The sequence below is a fragment of the Sebastes umbrosus genome, chromosome 2 (genome assembly GCF_015220745.1).
Source record: "Sebastes umbrosus isolate fSebUmb1 chromosome 2, fSebUmb1.pri, whole genome shotgun sequence".
NCBI classification, from domain to species: domain Eukaryota; kingdom Metazoa; phylum Chordata; class Actinopteri; order Perciformes; family Sebastidae; genus Sebastes; species Sebastes umbrosus.
The window spans coordinates 37,583,378-37,602,413 of record NC_051270.1 but is presented as its reverse complement, the minus strand read 5'-3'; the positions used below and the strand labels follow the sequence as shown (position 1 = coordinate 37,602,413).

Below are 19,036 nucleotides of genomic sequence, written 5' to 3'. Positions count from 1 at the left end.
ACATTCCTTGAAAAGCTGTATTGACATGAACTATAGTAGGACAGTGATTACATTTCAGAATAAATGTCGGCTCCCTCGAGTCTTCACTCCATCCTCTGCTGCAACTCTCATCACTCTTGTTTACATGGAACACACTTTCTTCCCTTTTGTTTTTTAATTTTATTTTGTGACCTTCACTCCAGAGCGCTGAAGACAATTCTGTTATTTACATAATCATTTAATTTCCTATTTGTATTGATTTTAATCAAAGACAATATACTGGGATCAGAAAAGTATATTCATGCAAAACTTTCACCCAGCCAACATTTTACCTAGCAACAGTTGTACCCACACACCTTACCAATCAGAGAGCTTATGGGTCTGATTACTGACCAATCACACACCAATCCCATCAGGACGAGTATAGTAGGAGATGCTTAACAGATGGTGATGCGAGAGATGTTGTAGTCTGAACGCTGTTGGATTTATTATGTACAAAAGTGCTTACAATGACCTACAATAACCTGATTGTTGGATTTGTTGTGTGTGAAGTGTTTGCGAGGACAGGGAGGATGGCATGCTCTGTTCTTTTTGCAAGGTCAAGGAGAGAAAGGAGTCAGAAGGAGAAACAAAGAAGAAGATATGCAGCAAAAACATCACGTGCCATAAGCTCATGACTATTGATATTGTGTAAACCATAAAAACGCTGGATCAGGGATAGCTCGGGGTTCAGACTTCGCGAACTGACCCATGCACTGTATGTTGTCAGGGACACGTAGGTTGGATCCAGATATCTGTAAACTCTTTTATTTTACTTATGCAACATTGATTGTTCGGAATAAATTGTATTATTATGCTTTAACCCGTCTGTTTGGAAATTCTCTTTGTCACACAAGATTAACCAGCACGTAACTGGGCCTTGACCTCTCGGAGGTAGAAGACCAGTTCCTTCAATTGGTGACCCCGACGTGATCTTCGGCATTGAGAAGCGTGTCCAAAGGACGGACAGACCGGCGAGAGAGAGAAAGGGCCCTGAAATCTTAAGGTAAGCAGAACCTGTTGTATCGAACTCTGCATATTGGCTTACTCTAAATTATCTCTCTTGTTGTGCTGAATCTCCTTTGTAATGATAAATGTTGCAGAAGTAAAGACTTTCTTTTGAAATTTAGGGGAGCAAGCTGCCCTTTTGGTAAAGACTAAGAGGAGGAAAGCTGCCCTTTTGAAATTTAGGGGAGCAAGCTGCCCTTTTGGTAAAGACTAAGAGGAGGAAAGCTGCCCTTTTTAAATTTAGGGGAGCAAGCTGCCCTTTTGGTAAAGACTAAGAGGAGGAAAGCTGCCCTTTTGAAATTTAGGGGAGCAAGCTGCCCTTTTGGTAAAGACTAAGAGGAGGAAAGCTGCCCTTTTGAAATTTAGGGGAGCAAGCTGCCCTTTTGGTAAAGACTAAGAGGAGGAAAGCTGCCCTTTTAGTAATAAAAACTGTATGAGTGTACATTAATAACTAGTATTCAGAGGAAAATTAAAACTTACTGTTGATACTGGGCCAACATCGCTGGAACATCAAAGTGTCCAGTAGAAGCTTATGTTGGTAGGATCACAGCGAGGGGCATAGCGACCCATTTACTCTGAATCTAGTTACTGTCATAAACTGAATAAACCTGTGTGAAATAGTACTGGACAGAATGGACGGAGAATGTGACAAAGACTGTGAGGAACGGGGTGGCTGTGGGCCTCCCCGTTTATCATTTGGACAGCAATGGGCTAAAGTTAAGACCAATGTAATCTGTACATTTGATCCCAAGACTAGAAATAAAGAGACTCAAGACCTAGATGAGTGGTATAACATGACAGTGAAGGAAGGGCATTTTCCAGCCACGGTGAGATGCCAGTGATGAGAGCATTAATACAGGTGGTTCATAGAAAGCTGCTGCAAGCAAGACAAGACAAAGAAAAGGGACATATGTTTGTAAGGAGGAAATTGAGGAAGAAAGAAGACGAGTTGGCAAGTAAATTGGTAAAATATAATGTGATACAGATGGCTGCACTATCAGCCTTAGGCAGCCAGACGAAAGCCACCCACGCAAAAACCGCTGAAGCAAAACCACTAGTGAAACCCTCACCCAGTCCTAGCGCACCCCCACCACCAAACCCACATACTAGCCAGCCGCCACATTACATGTCCCTCCATCAGCAGTACCCACCTGGCCCACATCCCAACCCCCCTCCTTATCCTCCTCCTACCCCTAGTCCGGTACCAACCCCACAGGACAGTGATTATACAAACGAAGTTATGGCACCATTGTTTCAAGTGTTAGGTGGTACTTTGGAACTTTAACCCCTACGCTACCTCCTTCGGTAATGCTATTAGACAAAAGTATCCCATACCAGCGGGTAAGCTCCACAGCTTGGTGTTTAAGATTAAGAACGGGGAGAGTGGACGCACGTTCATAGAAAGAGCAAAGACAGAGTGGGCGGGGGCTACGGGGGTGAACCCAGATAAAGAATCACAGCAGTCTCTGTTCAGAATAGCTCTGTTAAAACATGCTCCGGAAGGAGTTAAGAGAAAGATGCAAGAGAATCCAGATATGGCAGGGGCAAAATCATCAAGATGGGAAACACATTTCTGCCATCATCAGGATGCAGAAACCAAGGAGGAGGAAGAGGAAAATGAGTCATTAAAAGAGATGGTAGCTCAGTTGACTAAATTACAGTTGGCAGATGCACGGACTCGTGCGACAGATAAGAAAAAGGGAGGGAAAGAAAAAGATACCCAGATGGCTCAAATTGTAACACCAGCTCCAGCCCCGCCACAGAATCCTTATCCACTGCAGGGCCAGTCACAGGCTATGTATCAACCCCAGTATCATGTTCCTTACCAAGCTGCCCCGTATCAGCAGCCCCCTTATCATGAAGGTCGGAATAGAGGCAGAGGGAGAGGAGGAGGAGGCAGGGGGAGGAGGTATGCCCAACCAAGAGGAGGCAGTTGTAACATCTGCGGAAACCCGGATCACTGGGCACGTGACTGTCCTCAGAAACAACAACAGCAGATGAGAGGGCCTCCACAGCAGTCATATCAGCCAACAATACAGACTCCACCAAACCAACAGCTAGCTCCAATGCAGGCATACAGCGGGTACTCTGCGCAGGGACCTCCACCTGGTCCATATACACCAGGAATGTTCCCATAGGGGTGCCCGACGGAGATGGAGGGCCAGGGGCTGGCAGAGCCCTGTCTCCAGTTGACAGTGAACGGAAAGCGAAGATGGTTCATGGTGGATACGGGAGCACGTTACTCCACCTTAGCTGAACCTATGTGTTCCCTTTCCTCTCACTATGTTTCCGTTTTGGGATTTTCCGGCACTGAACAAAGACTGCCTTTTACTGTTCCCCTTCCTGTCCGGCTTGGGAGACAGGTGATGGAGCACCCCTTTTTGTATGCACCTGATTGTCCACGTGATCTCCTGGGAAGAGATGTTTTGGCAGCACTGGGGGCTTCTGTACATTGTTCACCAGAAGCTGTGATAGTGAGTTTCCCCGGAGGAGAAGAAATGGTGTGCTCCTCGCCCTCCAGTGCTGATCGCATGTGCATGTTGAGTCCTGATACCTCACCTGATGCCCCACCACCCTGTGCAGACATATATTGGGCCCTGCTAGCCGACAGAAACCCTCTGATTGACTTTTACAACATGTGGCAACCATGGATTAGGGCTCTACACCCTTACCTCCCTGTTCCCGATCCTCCCCACTGCACTCTGAATTATGACAGAAATAATGATCTTATGTATCAAGATGAGTTCCAACAGAACCTGTTAGATACAACCTGGGGGATAGGAGTAAGAGATGTTTATATAGCACCAGCAGGAGTAGCAGCCGCAGTAAAATTAACCCCAGCACAAGAACAATGGTATCGCATGTCAGAAGAAGCTGTTCCCCATGTGTCCCTAGCCATAGCTCCAAAACATCAGGCTAAAGACTTAGGCCCCATGGTTAAAGCAGCAGTCGCTCTGACAGACTGGGTTCCCACTTCCCTTTTGGGGGTTTCAATCTCACCATCCTCTAACATATATCGACTCTCCTTTTACAATGCAGTGTCAGGTATTTGCAAACATGAGTTACTAACACGCCACCACGGTAGGGAGATGTTAGATGGTGAAGGAGCCACTTCCATGTTGGCAACTCTCCCTTCCTCACTGTGGTCTACGGGCCCCTTTGATGTTGGCAGGTGCAGCATGGAACCGGTAACTTTCGAGATGAAGACTTACTGCCCTATCTGGAGACCTCAGTATAAGCATAAAGTGGAAGCAGCCCAGGGTATCTCCCCTACGATTGAAGGACTGATAAAGGCGGGAGTATTAAGAAAATCTTACTCTCAGTGGAACACTCCCATTTTGCCAGTAATCAAACCCTCCGGCTCATACAGAATGGCTCATGATTTAAGAGCCATCAATGAGCTGGTTTTGACTCCTGTTCTCCAGTACCGAACCTCCACTCTGCTCTCTCGATGCTCACCCCAGCCCATACATCTTTCACATGTATAGATTTGGCTAACACCTTCTTTTGCCTGCCCTTAGCAGATCATTTACAGGACATGTTCTCATTTACATATGAAGGCCAAAGGCTGACATATAATGTGTTACCTCTTGATGGGAAACAATCTGCTCAGGCAGCAGAACTTACGGCTGTAGTTTGTGCTCTGCGGTTAGCGGAAGGGAAGGCAGTGAATATTTTCACAGACTCTGCGTATGTGTGCAATGCAATTCACAGAGATATGTCTGGCTGGGTGCAAGCGGGTTTTAAGACTAGTCAGAATAAACCTATGGCTCATGAGGAGTTGATGAAAGAGTTGTTGGAAGCAATCCAGTTACCACAGAGGGTAGCTGTGATCAAAGTGAAAGGACACAGTCAGGGCACTGACTTAGAGAGTATAGGAAACGAAGCAGCGGATGCAGCCGCTAAAAAGGCGGCAGGGTATTTACCTACTATGATGGTCATGACCACAGCAGATCTCGGTTCTGAGATAACTGATCTCTCCATCATACAAGCTCAGGAATCTGCCACAGCAGCAGAACGAACCATCTGGGAAGATAAGGGAGCTATAGAACAGTTTGATGGTATATGGTATAACGGAGATCAAATAGTTATGCCCCCCTGTTGGATGTCCTCAATATTGACTCAGACTCATGGACTTGACCATAAAAGCCACAAACAGATGTTACGAGATCTCCGCCACTGGTGGATTCCCCGGAAACATGCTACTATAACTGACTTCTTGACTAAGTGTGACGTATGTAGTACATGTAACATCAGACCTACCATCACTCCTAGGGCAGGAAAACATCCTTCTCCCACTGCCCCGGGACAGGAAATCTTTATGGATTTCACAGATATGGGAGTAAGGGCTGGGGGGAAAAGATTCCTCCTAGTAATTGTGGACGCATTTTCACGTTGGGTGGAGGCCTACCCTACGGGAAAAGAGGACGCAAAATCAGTCATTAAATGTCTGGTGAATGAGTACATTCCGAAACATGGGTTTCCTAAATTGATCAGGTCAGATAATGGTTCACATTTCAAAAATAAAGACCTGCAATCTGTTGAAAAGGCTCTGGGACTACAACACAAATTTGGCACTGTGTATCATCCACAATAACAGGACTCACATCATTTGAGCTTACGTGTGGCCGACCTTTCCCAGGGCCGTCCCAAAACCCCTCTCCCCTTCCTGACCTCGGTTACAGACCATACTATTTGAAGGTTAATGCTCTTGTGTCAGCTCTCTCCTATACAGGTGACAAACCTGTCACCCCTGTCACAGAGGACGTTCCAGGACCTGACCCTGGACCCCCGGAACACCTTTGGTTGAAGGTGTTAAAGAGGAAGTGGTCGGAGCCACGTTGGACAGGCCCACACAAGGTTCTGGCCAGAACTGCAACAGCTGTGCAGCTTGCAGGAAAAGGACTCAACTGGTGGCACCTAACACAGTGCTCCAGCAGCAGGACAGGACCTGAAGCAGAGGAGGCAGCCCCACAAGGAGCCCAGGCTACGTGAAAAGAGGGTCACGTATAATTTTTTATTTTTCATATACTGTATAAACTGTGACTGTGATGAGATACACATAAGGGAAAGAAGGTTACAAGGTCTTGCCTGTATTTACAGTTAAATCAGGCTAACATGGTTGTTTAGGTGGACTCATCTAGGTGGTTTTTGAAAAACATTATATATCACATTGTATTAAAAATTGTTGCTTAGAATAAATGCTAAAATAGACAAAAATAGACAAAAATAGATAAAAATAGATAAAAAAGAGAAACCAGGGGTGGGGAGAATCCACCAGAGAGAAATTTCACTTCCTTTCCCAAACCAGTATAAAATAGGATCACCCAGATAAAAGTTTTCAGTTGCGCGCAGGAAAACAAACTAGAAGCATCATGCAGTACGACAAACTGCTAGTAGCGTTTGCTGTAGCATTTGTGTTTACCTCTCTTGTCCTCGTTCATTTCATATTACTATCTTAATGCAATTCATGTATTTTCGTGTTTTCAGTTACCATTTTAGTTATTCATGATAAAAGGATAAAGAATAACCTGGGAAAGCACAGACTGTACTAGTTTAGATACATTACTTATCATCCTCGCCTCTGCACTCTGCTAAAACTGGCTAATCACAAGTAACTCTTTAACAATAGACAATGCTTTCACTCAGAAGCAGGGTGGAAGGTGTGGGCTACAAGGGGGGGAAGGCTAAACCAAGATTATAAAGAATGATGTAGTGAGGTAGCTTCCCTAATGAATATAAACTAGCTGACCAAATAGCTGCAGGTTTTGAAAACATACCTATAATAAGTGCTCTGATCCCTATCACTCCTAACAAAAATGTTGACCGCATTAACTACATCCACTATAATGTTCTCCGTTTGACTAATCTAACCCGTGATGCAATTGCCGGACTAGCTGAACAAATGGCTCCTACGTCACTGATGGTGATCCAAAATAGAATGGCATTAGATATGCTGCTGGCAGAGAAAGGCGGTGTATGCTCAATGTTCCAAGACTCATGTTGTATTTTCATCCCTAACAATACAGCGCCGGACGGGACTGTAACTAAGGCGCTAGAGGGGCTCCGGACGCTGTCTGAATCCATGCACGATGACTCAGGTATCAACAGCCCCATTAACGACTGGTTAGACCGTACCTTTGGGAAATGGAAGTCCATGGTGGTATCTCTATTCTCCTCAATCCTTGCTGTGTGTGCATGCTTAGTATTATGCGGTTGTTGCTGTATTCCATGTATTCGCCACCTCACTGAGCGCGTGATTATTTCTGCTGTGCAACGAAAGCATCCGGATGCACCTCCTTCTTATCAGATGGCCATGTTCCAAGCGGAGAGACAGGGTCTCCTGGAAATGGTGGGGGATAGTGAAGATGTTGATCCTGAAGAGGTTGTGTGATGATGCTTATAATTAATACATCTGTACGTAACATTATCTATGCTTATAATAAATATATCTGTATGTAACATTATCTGTAGGTGAACTTAGTTAAGTTCAAAAGAGGGTCTGTTGGATTTATTATGTACAAAAGTGCTTACAATGACCTACAATAACCTGATTGTTGGATTTGTTGTGTGTGAAGTGTTTGCGAGGACAGGGAGGATGGCATGCTCCGTTCTTTTTGCAAGGTCAAGGAGAGAAAGGAGTCAGAAGGAGAAACAAAGAAGAAGATATGCAGCAAAAACATCACGTGCCATAAGCTCATGACTATTGATATTGTGTAAACCATAAAAACGCTGGATCAGGGATAGCTCGGGGTTCAGACTTCGCGAACTGACCCATGCACTGTATGTTGTCAGGGACACGTAGGTTGGATCCAGATATCTGTAAACTCTTTTATTTTACTTATGCAACATTGATTGTTCGGAATAAATTGTATTATTATGCTTTAACCCGTCTGTTTGGAAATTCTCTTTGTCACACAAGATTAACCAGCACGTAACTGGGCCTTGACCTCTCGGAGGTAGAAGACCAGTTCCTTCAACGCACACCCTTCATACTGTATGTTCAGGTCTCTATTAAGGTCTCTATTATATATGCCGACGACACAGCATTGGTCGGATTTTTAAAATCTGAAAATTCAACAGTGGAAGGTTTTGAGAGGGAAACATGGAGATTTATCCAATGGTGCTCAGATAATTTTTTTGAGGTCAGCGCTAAAAAAACGAAAGAGATGGTCATAGATTTTAGAAGGAATAAGATAACAGTTCCTCCTGCCAAGTTTAAGGGAGAATTAGTTGAGTGGGTCTCAAGTTATAAATCCCTTGGAGTTGAAATTGATGACATTTAAAATTCAGTGTATGTGCACAAAGTAAGTCTAATTAACTACAAGAGAGGCTGTTCTTTATTAGGAAATGTAATTATTTTAGAGTTGAACGTTGTATTCTTCAAATGTTTTACAATACTGTTTTTCAGAGCGTCTTCCGGTCTGCTTTGCACCTTTTGGTAATATGCATGCTCAAGATCATGTCAAACTGCAGCGCATGATCAAGACAGCAAGTAGGATCATTGGGATCGATCAGGTGTCTGCAGCACAGCTGTATAGGGACCTTATTCTAAAAAAAAGCAGATCAGATCCTCAACGATCCTACCCATCCTCTACATCAGAAATTCAGAAAGAGTAGCAGATCAAATAGCAGATTCCAGCAGCAAAAAATTAGAACAACGAGGTATAGCAATCTTTTGTGCCGACAGCAATTACACTTCTAAACGAGAGGTAAATAGGCTGTGGCCCACCCTATGTGTTCTGGATATAGGCGTTTGAACTGTGTTTTTTTCATACAATTTGATTTGTTTTGGACGGTGTTTCTCTGTCTATTAAGACTGTCGGATTGCACTTTGCATAGAGTATATATTTTATATTGTGGAGGGTGTACTTTTGTACCGGCAGTATTGTACTGGATTTTCTGCTAGTGTGTGTGTGTGTGTGTGTGTGTGTGTGATCTTGGAGGAGGGAGTGTGCATGGGAGTGCGCTGTGCACAGGTTCCTGGGAAGTGTGTGAGGTTTTATATGTTTTTCTTTATGAGACGTGTTTATGACCATATGAATTTCCTCTTGCGGGATAATAAAGTTGACCTTTGACCTTTGAGCTTATCTGAAAGAATAAAGAATAAAGCTTGTCATACTTCCGTTTCACTCTTCTGTGTGTCAGTGTTCACGTCCTACCAACTATCAGTCGTTATTTATTTAAAGTTAAAGTCCGGGTAAAGTCAAAATAAATATGTGTTCTGAGTTTGTCACACCACAGAAAAATGTATTATTAACCACCCAGCCAAATTTGAATGAATAAAATAATCACCCAGTGTATAAAATGAGGTTTAAAAATCATGGAAAAATAAGCAGTATTCTCTGCTCTGAAACGCTGGCAGGCACAATGAAGGCTGCTGAAGGCGCTGAAACCTCACCCAATCACGGGTCAGGGTTGATTATGTAAGAACAGTATATACAACACTTTATACGTTGTTGGCCATCCAATGCTGAACACGACTTTTGAAAACTATTAACGTGCATGCTCTATTGGCAGAGCATGTGTAACAGAGACTTCCGCCGGCCGAGCCAGCTAACTTCCGGTTAGCCCTATGCTTACTTGAAGGGGGATAAAATAATTAAATCGTGAGACTCTTCTAGACTTTCCAAATGTTATCGGACCAAATCGATCAGATTCTGATAGTGAAACGAGTCATTAAAACTATGTATCCACCGACATAAGCACAAGTTTAACTAGCTTGGTTGTGATTGGCCAGTGAGCGCAGACCTGGAACACGCAGTATGTTCTCATGCACACCCTGAATGACAGGAACACAGAGAGACAGACGGGACTGGACCTGGACCACCAGTAAAACCTTTATGGATGTCTTGACGGTCCACTAGGATTTGACCCGTATGCCAGATGGCCAGTACACCACTGGCTGTGGTGAGGAAGTGTTGTAACTGGCGACTGAGAGGGGGACAACCACTGATGCTATGTGCTCTAGTTATCATATAGTGTTAGAGGAGGGGTTATGCTCAGGATGGCAGTGGGGTCATCGAGCCATGATTTCAAGCCCGCCCAAAATATCCTGAACACAAAAATGGTGAAAAACAGTTTAACTACACAGTTCAGTACTGTAGTTCAGTCTTTTTACATGTTTTAAGCAATTATTTTTACCTCCGTCAGACTGAAGGCCTAGGAAGGAGGTTATGTTTTCACCGTCGTTGGTCTGTTGGTTTGTTTGTAGATTAACTGAGACTTTCTTGACATGCAAAATTATCTTTTAAATGTACAAACATCATATGTGTGATTCATGGTGTAATTCAAACGGGGTTAAAAAGTATTTATCTCTCGCCGTTGACTACCGTTCATATTTTTTCCAAAATAAGGTCCCATGGTGTCCACCAGAAGGGGCAGGACTTTGCTTCTCTATTTGAGTAAAAGTCCCATTCATTTTTCCCATTGACAATATCAGGTGACAGTTGGGTCGACGCTCTATTTAAATCATCACTACAAAAGATGAACAACTACGTTTGAAAGTATCTGATTCTTTGATAAAAAAAAGTCAGAGGTACAAGAACCATTTCAGCAAGAACCTTCCAATCACAGAGCTTAAAATTCTGTCATGTCAGCTACTAACGGTGGGCGGGAGTTAAAGGTTATGGTGCTGAGAAAACAGATTTGACAATCTTCAGTTTAAATGAAGCATGGCGACATGTTTTGTTCAAAACTGTGACGAGGCATTTTGAATCTACTACAATTCTGGGCTGGCTTCTTCTCCATGGCAACAGCGGCCCCAGCTCATGGGGATTGTAGTACTGATAGCTGTCAGTCAAAATGACAGATAAAACCTGTTTACTCATAAGTCAAACTAGTGGTCAGAACATAAATATGTTGGGTTGTTACATCATCCAGGAGAGTTGGGAATTCCCAGGGCATCAAATGCCAACGCTTTGTCCCCGGCCCGGGATTTCCATTAACTCCAATGTAAAGTTAGAAGATCTTGAAGCCTTTCAGCAGGGTGAGTGTGGCGGCCCTCCGTTTGCTCTGCACTCTGGATGTCTTCACGGTGACCAGCTTGGCGGTGGCGGGGGCCGGCAGCTCCTTGTAGCAGGGGGTGGTGAAGGTGGGGACATCAAGCAGCGCTTTGTCCTCGCTGATGAGGACGGCCGGTACCAGACGGCCACGCTGCCCACCACGTCTCACCCTCCTCACCGCCTCATGGAAGACGCGCTGCACAGAGAGGAAGTCCAGACAGGCCGACACCTCAAAGAACAAACAGCCAAAACGAGACGCCAGCAGCTCTCCGTCACACCGGCTCACCTGCCTGAGAGAGAATACGTATGTTACTGATTATTGTGCCGCAACCGAGGACACTGCAGCACTTTTAAAATTACAGAGCAGTGTACAACAGTGACCTATCTGTATATATACGGTATGTAGAATTGATATTATATGATGTGGTTAAACAATTACATTCAATTTACATTGCCACATATCACAAAACTATTTTTAGCTCAGCTTTCACACGTTCTCTATGGATTGGCCAGACATTCATGTTTCCCAGACGATGAATCCTATTGACCCCTGATCTGCCACCAGCTGGTTGTTTCACACTGAAAGACCTCAACAACTATTGGATGGTTGGTGATGAAAGGTGGGTCATCATTCGTGTTCCCCTCAGGATGAACTGTAATCATTATGGTGACCCTCTGACTTTTCATCTAGCGCCATCATCAGGTCAACATTTTAAAGTTCCCATATTGTAAAAAGTGAGCTTTTCATGTCTTTTACATTATAAAGCAGGTTTAAGTGCTTTATAAATACTGTTGAACTATCAAAACGCTCAATATACGGAGAAATACACACAGCCCGTATTTAGAAATTGCGCGTTTGAAACAAGCCGTCAGGATTCCTGTCCATTTGTGATGTCACAAATATACAATATTTAGACCATTACATGGTTTTAAATGTAAACATTCTAAATGTGTCCCAGTTTATTTCCTGTTGCAGTGTATGTTAATAACATCAGCTGACAGGAAGTAAACATGGACCCAAACTGTTGCCTAGCAACGCAATTCCGTTGCAATTCCATTGAAATGCACTAAAACAGAGTGTTTCAGACAGGCAGACAGTACGAGGTAAATAATGTGTTTTTTGAACATTACAGCATGTAAACATGTTACATAGCATATATGTGACAACAATTAGAGCTAGCATTTCTGCTAACTACAAACATGCTAAAGGCAAACCAACGTACTGTATAGATCTAACGTGATGAAGTCAACAGTCTTAAAGCGACCTATGTGCTGTTGTGCTGGAATGATGTCAAACTTCATAATATTCATGGATGTGAATATGAATGTTTATGTTGTCTGTATATGATGACTAAAACACCTGTTAGGAATCCTGCTGTCTGATTTATTAAAGAATTAATTGTAAAGATAATGATGAAGTAATGATGGACTCCTCATTAACTATTCAGTATTATGTCTCACTGTACTGGGGGGGGGGACACACAAAAACAGTAACTAATGTTTAAGCAATCAGTAATTAAAGGCAGGGTTGACGATGTTCTCCAGTACACACTATCTGTTATATTGGTTGAAATGGTCTTTACATCCCGACAGCGATCCATTACTGATGAGCTCTGAAAAAGGACCGGAAAAGAGCCGTCATCTTTAGCTGCTGTAATCCTGTAAAAACGTCTACAAATCACTGCCTGCTTGGAAAGAACCAATCAGATGCCTCCCTGCCTCCCTGCTCGTTATCTACCCTTGGCGTGCACCAGCCTGAACTCAAAGCCAGTCGCCGCGGTACTCGTGCATGTGTGTGGGGGGGTGTTGCCTTGGAAGTAGCCCAGAGGGGAGGGGTTGTGTTTAAAGTAGTTGCTACTTTCAAATTATACTAGCTTTCCAACATCGTCGACCCTATCTTTAATGAGTCGTTATTATGATTTGATTTTTATTACGATTATGATTCAGTTAATCAGGAACGACTAATGAAAGTTGTCAGTATGATCAAGTCACACGGTAAATGGACTTGCATTTATATGAAAGCACCCAGAGAGCACATTCAGTAAACCTCCTTCTACAAGGACGCACACTCAAGTACATTTATTATCTCAACAAAAGAAAAGAAGCTCAGCTATTGTTCTCAGGACCGAACTGACCAGTCTGCACATTAGGACTCAGATACACAGAGCCTTTCTTCAGCCTGCTAACTTCAGTAATGCAAAAGCACAGTACTTATACTGATGGACACATGAGGTCTAAACACAAACACACACAGAGATACCAGCCTGTGTCTGTCCATGTCCAGCTTGTTCCCCAGCAGGATGATGGGAGTTTGTGGCCTGAAGGTTTTGTTGTGTAGAGCCAGCGTCTGCAGGTACAGCTGGCAGCCTTTAAAGCTCTCCGTGTTGTCGATGCTGTAGATGACGAGGAAGGCGCTGGCCCACGTCAGATAACGCTCACTGTTCACTGGACCCTCCTTCACACACACACACACACACACACACACACACGCACACGCACACGCACACACACACACACACACACACACACACAGAAAAACCAAAAACACACACTGCATACTCATGTTCTCATCATCATGCCCTCCCGCCTAGAGGGATATCAGCTCACGTTTGAACACTGATACAAATACAAGAAGACGACGGCGACCTCTAGTGGCCATAGAAATTATGACAGGAGTAAAGGAGAAAGTCAGGAGGCGTAGTATAAAGAGCGAGGAGGTCGGGGTGGATGGACGGGTCAAACAAACACAGGACTTTCACCCAGGAGGCCGCTGGTCATGTCCTGTGTGAAACCAAAAGTCAACGTTGACTTGTTTTACCATAATTTAGTTTCATAACTTACATACTTCAGTAACGCCACGTAGGCTGCATAAGTTATGTAACAAATGTAGGCTACTTATTCTAACCCTAACCATGTAGTATTGTTGCCTGAACCAGTGTTTCTGAAGTGGGAGTACTAGTACCCCCAGGGTTACTTTGGAGTACTGCAGGAGGTGCATGAATTTTTACTTAAAGGGACTGTTTGTAAGTATCAGAAATGCTTGTTAACAGCGACACCTGTGGCCGTTAAGTCAACGGAAGTCAGCGTTGGGCTCGCGCTTGCTCGCTCTAAATAGACATGAACAAGCATCTCTCAAAACAGTGAGGCGACACACGTCAGCTAAAACCACAATATCACTCTATATTTCAGCTGCTTGGCAGTAATGTTAGCTGACCAGACGAAGGTCTCTCCATGAATCAATGCTGATCCTAGTGTTAGCTTTTCCTGCCTCAGCCCCCCGACCGCGGCCGGAGGGAACAGGGGAGACACCGGAGTTTTGGTCAAAGACGATAACATTTCTCGCTGCGAAGCTCCGTCACTTCACAAGACACGGAAAACCTCTGTTGGTCTGGAGGAGCTGCAGCAGTTATTTCTGCACAAACGTCCACTGTACATTCACTAGATATTGTCAGAGCTACAAAGTCTTCTGCAGTGTGGAGTGAGTGCGCATGCACGTGAGGTGGAGCGAGCTGAGTGCGGGCAGGCAGGCAGAGGAGCAGAGGAGCAGAGTACAGCAGAGTCTCCCCTGCGTCCTCCGACCGCGGCCAACACTGTTTTGCAAGACAGGCTTCACTAGATATAACTTTGCGGTTTTGGTGCTTCTGTGTAGTTTGTGTTGGAGTCTGAGTCTGAACAGCTTAGCCACACGCGAGCACGCATATGCGAGCGCGCATGGGACACCGACCTGGGTGATTTTTAAGTGTAAGAAGTTACAAACAGTCCCTTTAAATGTTAATTGAAAAAATATCAGAGATGCAAAATTCTTAAAATAATGATACTTTAATAAGTTCAATGAACAATGTAAATTCGATAAACCACATTTTATATTCAATATTCCAATTTTCAATGCAATCGTCAACTGCCGTAAACTGTCAACTGCTGCAAGAAGCGCAGTCACGTTCAGGACAACGATTCTTCACTTACGTTTTACGCTGGTCAGGCGGTACTTGGCTGAAAAAATATTTCAAAGGGAGTACATTATTGAAAAAGGTTTGAGAACTACTGGCCTAAACCTAAAGTTGTTTTGTTTCAATCAGTTTCATCAGTGTGCGAAGGAAATTTAGAATGAAGTCCTTGTTAAATAACTTTATGCTGCAAGTCTTCTGTTTTGTTTTGCTGTGTTCACCCTTTGAAGGGATTATGACAGTTACGTGTTACGTGTGTTTATTTGCTTGTCCATTTGTTTTGGCCTTGACGACTCGTTGTCTCGGTTGAACTGGACTGTAGTGGAGTTTTCTGTGAAGGCTTCAGCTCCCGTGTTCCACCAGCAGGTGTCAGGCCTCACCCAGAACTGGGTCTGAACTTTGGCTTCTCCTGAAGGTTTTTATTATAAGCCTATGTACTATGATCAAACAAAAATGATCAATTCATTACTTTAAGGACACATTTCCTGTGTACTTATATTACAACTGCATTAGCACACGTTGATGATATTACTATGACCTGAGAGCAGGTGTTTATTGTGATGGGTTACAAGTCTCCTCACTGTACAATCTGACAATCTTTGTCTTGATATTAAACTGAATATCTTTAGATGGTTGGAAAAAACAATCTAATAATGTCAAATAGGACTCTTGGAAATTGTAACAGACATTTTTCACTATTTTCTGCCTCCTGTACTGTAACTCTTGGTCTGGGTCAGCCCAGCAGGCATTGATAGGCTGGAGAGGAAAGGACCCGATGGTCTCATATAGTGATGGGGGATCGGGAGCAGAAGGGTATGTGGGAGTAAAAGCAGTTTAACCATACCTGGTCACAGGTGTCCATCACTCTCACTGTGACTGGCTGCTGGTCCACCCTCTCCTCTGATGAATAGATATCTTCTACACGGCAGCAATGACACAGAGAAGACTATTATTACTTTCCACCACTTATTTTCTGTGTATTATTCAAATGAAAGCAGAGGTCTCACCCAGATGGGGGTCATATTCACTGATGAAGCGCTTTGTGAGGAATTTGACAGTCAGTGCTGTAAAACAAAGAGAGACAACATGACATAGTGTGTGGAGCCTCAGGGGACCGGGGTCAGCGAGGGCCCTGAGAAAACCACCGCTACACAAACAGTCACATGGAACATCCAGATGAAACTCATGTAGCACGAAGACATCTGGTCATTTCAAAATAAAAAGCAAACAGAGGGTCAGGGCTGTATGTAACTGACCATTTCACAACAACTTCCACTGAAAACACATGTGAGCTGTTAACTGTGTAGGAAGAAACGTCTCTTTAGACTGATATTAGCTTTAAAGGTACAATGTGGCCTGAATTTACTTTAAATCAGGGGTCTGCAACCTGCAGCTCCGGAGCCACATCTTTAGCACACTCTTTAGCCCCTCTCCAGTGGCTCCCTGTGGATTTTTAAAAATGGAAATGAATAACTGTATAACTGCTATATTTAGACTGTAGGACCCAGTAGTAGAGGTATTTCTTTGGAGCATGTGTCTGTATGTGTCACACAGTGCACCTTTAATGCTTAGAACTGAAATAAATTCAATCTAATTAATCATGAAACAGCATAATGTTAAGCCAGGAAGATACATTATTGTCATGAAACATGAAAAATAATTATTTATATATATTTTTAATTTGTTCAATGAAACAGCAATAAGTCATTCAGTGTGTTATCACTTTCCTGGTTTGTATTAATGCAGTCAGCTGCTTACTTTACTGTAAACTACGACTCTGTGAACAGAAATGTATAAAACTTGGGGAAAATACAGTTATTTAGCTAGTTGTAGCCACTAGTTAATTTACTAGCTAATGATTTAGCTAGTGTTAGCCTAACTAGTGCAGTCAGTATTTTCTGACTGAACTAACATTTCAATTCGGGCCGTCAAAGTTAACGCTTTAACGCAAATTCGTTATAACACTTCTAAATTCTTTAACACATTAACGCAACTTGTGATTTTTAGGTTGTAGCGGGCTCAGTTTTAAAGCTAGAGTGAAGATACTAGAAAACCTAATGAATCCATTGGTGCCAGCCATGTCATACTAGCTTGTCAGGAAGGATGTTAAATAACGCTCCAAACTTACGCTACATTTTGGGGAAGAAAAACTGGCATAGCTATTTTCAAAGGGGTCCCTTTGACCTCTGACCTCAAGATATGTGAATGTAAATGGGTTCTATGGGTACCCACGAGTCTCCCCTTTACAGACATGCCCACTTTATGATAATCACATGCAGTTTGGGGCAAGTCATAGTCAAGTCAGCACACTGACACACTGACAGCTGTTGCTGCCTGTTGGGCTGCAGTTTGCCATTTGAGCATATTGTTTTATGCTAAATGCAGTACCTTTGAGGGTTTCTGGACAATATTTAGCATTGTTTTGTGTTGTTAAGTGATTTACAATAATAGATATATACATACATTTGCATAAAGCAGCATATTTGCCAACTCCCATGTTGATAAGAGTATTAAATACTTGACAAATCTCCCTCTAAGGTACATTTTGAACAGATAAAAAAAATGTGTGATTCATTTGCGATTAATCGTGATTAACTATTTTAATCGATTGACAGCCCAAGTTACAACAAACAAGCCCTTTCAGTAAACCTACAGTTGGAAGTGAGGCTAAGCTTCCTTCACCTTTCTTGCCATGAAATATTAGAATGTTAAAAGAGAGACCTGATTTCCCGGAGCCCATCACACCGAGCAGCACCAGGTTACACTCGGATGGACTTCTGTCAGCAGCTGCGGCAGAGTTACACGTCTTCACTTTCCCAAACATCGACATGGTTATCTTCCAACTGCTTCACATACTTATTTCCCACAATCTCTGGTGTCATTTGATAATGCTGAAGAGGATAAAAACACATTTCCGTACAGGCAGGCTGTGATTGAAAAGCACAAGTTCTCTGTTTTTTTTCCCTTTTATGTCCTCTAGAGATCCAAGTGGACTGATATACTGTGCTGTACGCAGTGTGTGAGTCTTCTGCTCCCGTGAGAGGAAAAAACAGTCCCGTGTGCAGATGGTGCACTGACTTCTCCATTTTAGGAAAAAGACTTCAAACGGAGCTTGTAAAAGCTGAACTGTAACTTTACTGAAGCACCAGCCAGTTCACTGAGCTGCAACTAGGGTGGCTGTAAATCTTCATTTAAGACATTCAGACCACCAGATATTAGTCTTACTGCATTTGTGAAATGCCTCAGGAGCTCCTTTTGTTTGTGTATGTATGTAATGCCCCAACCCATCTTTCACATACTATCCCATAAGCTCTGTCTGTATGGTATATAATATATGATATATAATATATATAATATAATCACTGGATTACTTTGATACTGAAGAAAACTCAAAAACATGAAGAATCTCAGACAACTTCTGGAGTTATAAGGAGCGTCTTTTTTCTATAATCTGTTCATGATGGACCTCAGAGACGAGGCAGTCAAACAGTCCACATTCCTATGAAACAACTTGAGGGAATTCTTATTTCCTATGATATACAACATAGGCTACATGTTGTTGACTATGTATTTGAAACTGAATTAAGAGAAAGGTTGGTATTAAGAATGCGACAGAATGTGAAAAGAGCCTACAGAAATGGAAGAATGTAATCATAGCATTGATTTTCATTTTGAATACATTTTTGCAATATTCACTCTCTTTTAGCTCTGACTTTGGTCTCCATCAACTCCTGAGGGAAATATCTGGGATTTATTGATGTTCGACTTTCTTCACCAGTCACCATACTGTATATGATATACAGTATATATATGATAGATATCATGAGCTGATATTAGCTTATCACAGACATGACAGGGTTGCTGTATATGTTAGTTCAAAAAATGTAAATAGATATGTATAAAAACATGTTTGCACTCATATAGGAACAGAAAGAGAAATATATCTCTACAGAGTTTGTCCACCAGAGAGCAATATTATATTAAATTATATTATATTATATCATATTATATTATATTATATTATATTATATTATTTTATATTATTTTATATCATATTGTATT

General features: G+C 42.8%; 1 protein-coding gene across 1 annotated transcript; it reads right to left on the bottom strand.

Annotated features, from left to right (window-relative positions):
• Positions 1-9,255: 9,255 nt before the first annotated feature.
• On the bottom strand, positions 9,256-18,163 carry rasl12 (RAS-like, family 12). The gene is made up of 5 exons (XM_037794923.1): positions 17,696-18,163; positions 15,982-16,038; positions 15,819-15,892; positions 13,295-13,485; positions 9,256-11,320 (listed from the first exon to the last, which is right to left on the bottom strand). Exons 1-5 carry the CDS (start codon positions 17,802-17,804, stop codon positions 10,987-10,989), a joined length of 765 nt encoding a protein of 254 aa, XP_037650851.1. The 5' UTR covers positions 17,805-18,163; the 3' UTR covers positions 9,256-10,986.
• Positions 18,164-19,036: the final 873 nt, after the last annotated feature.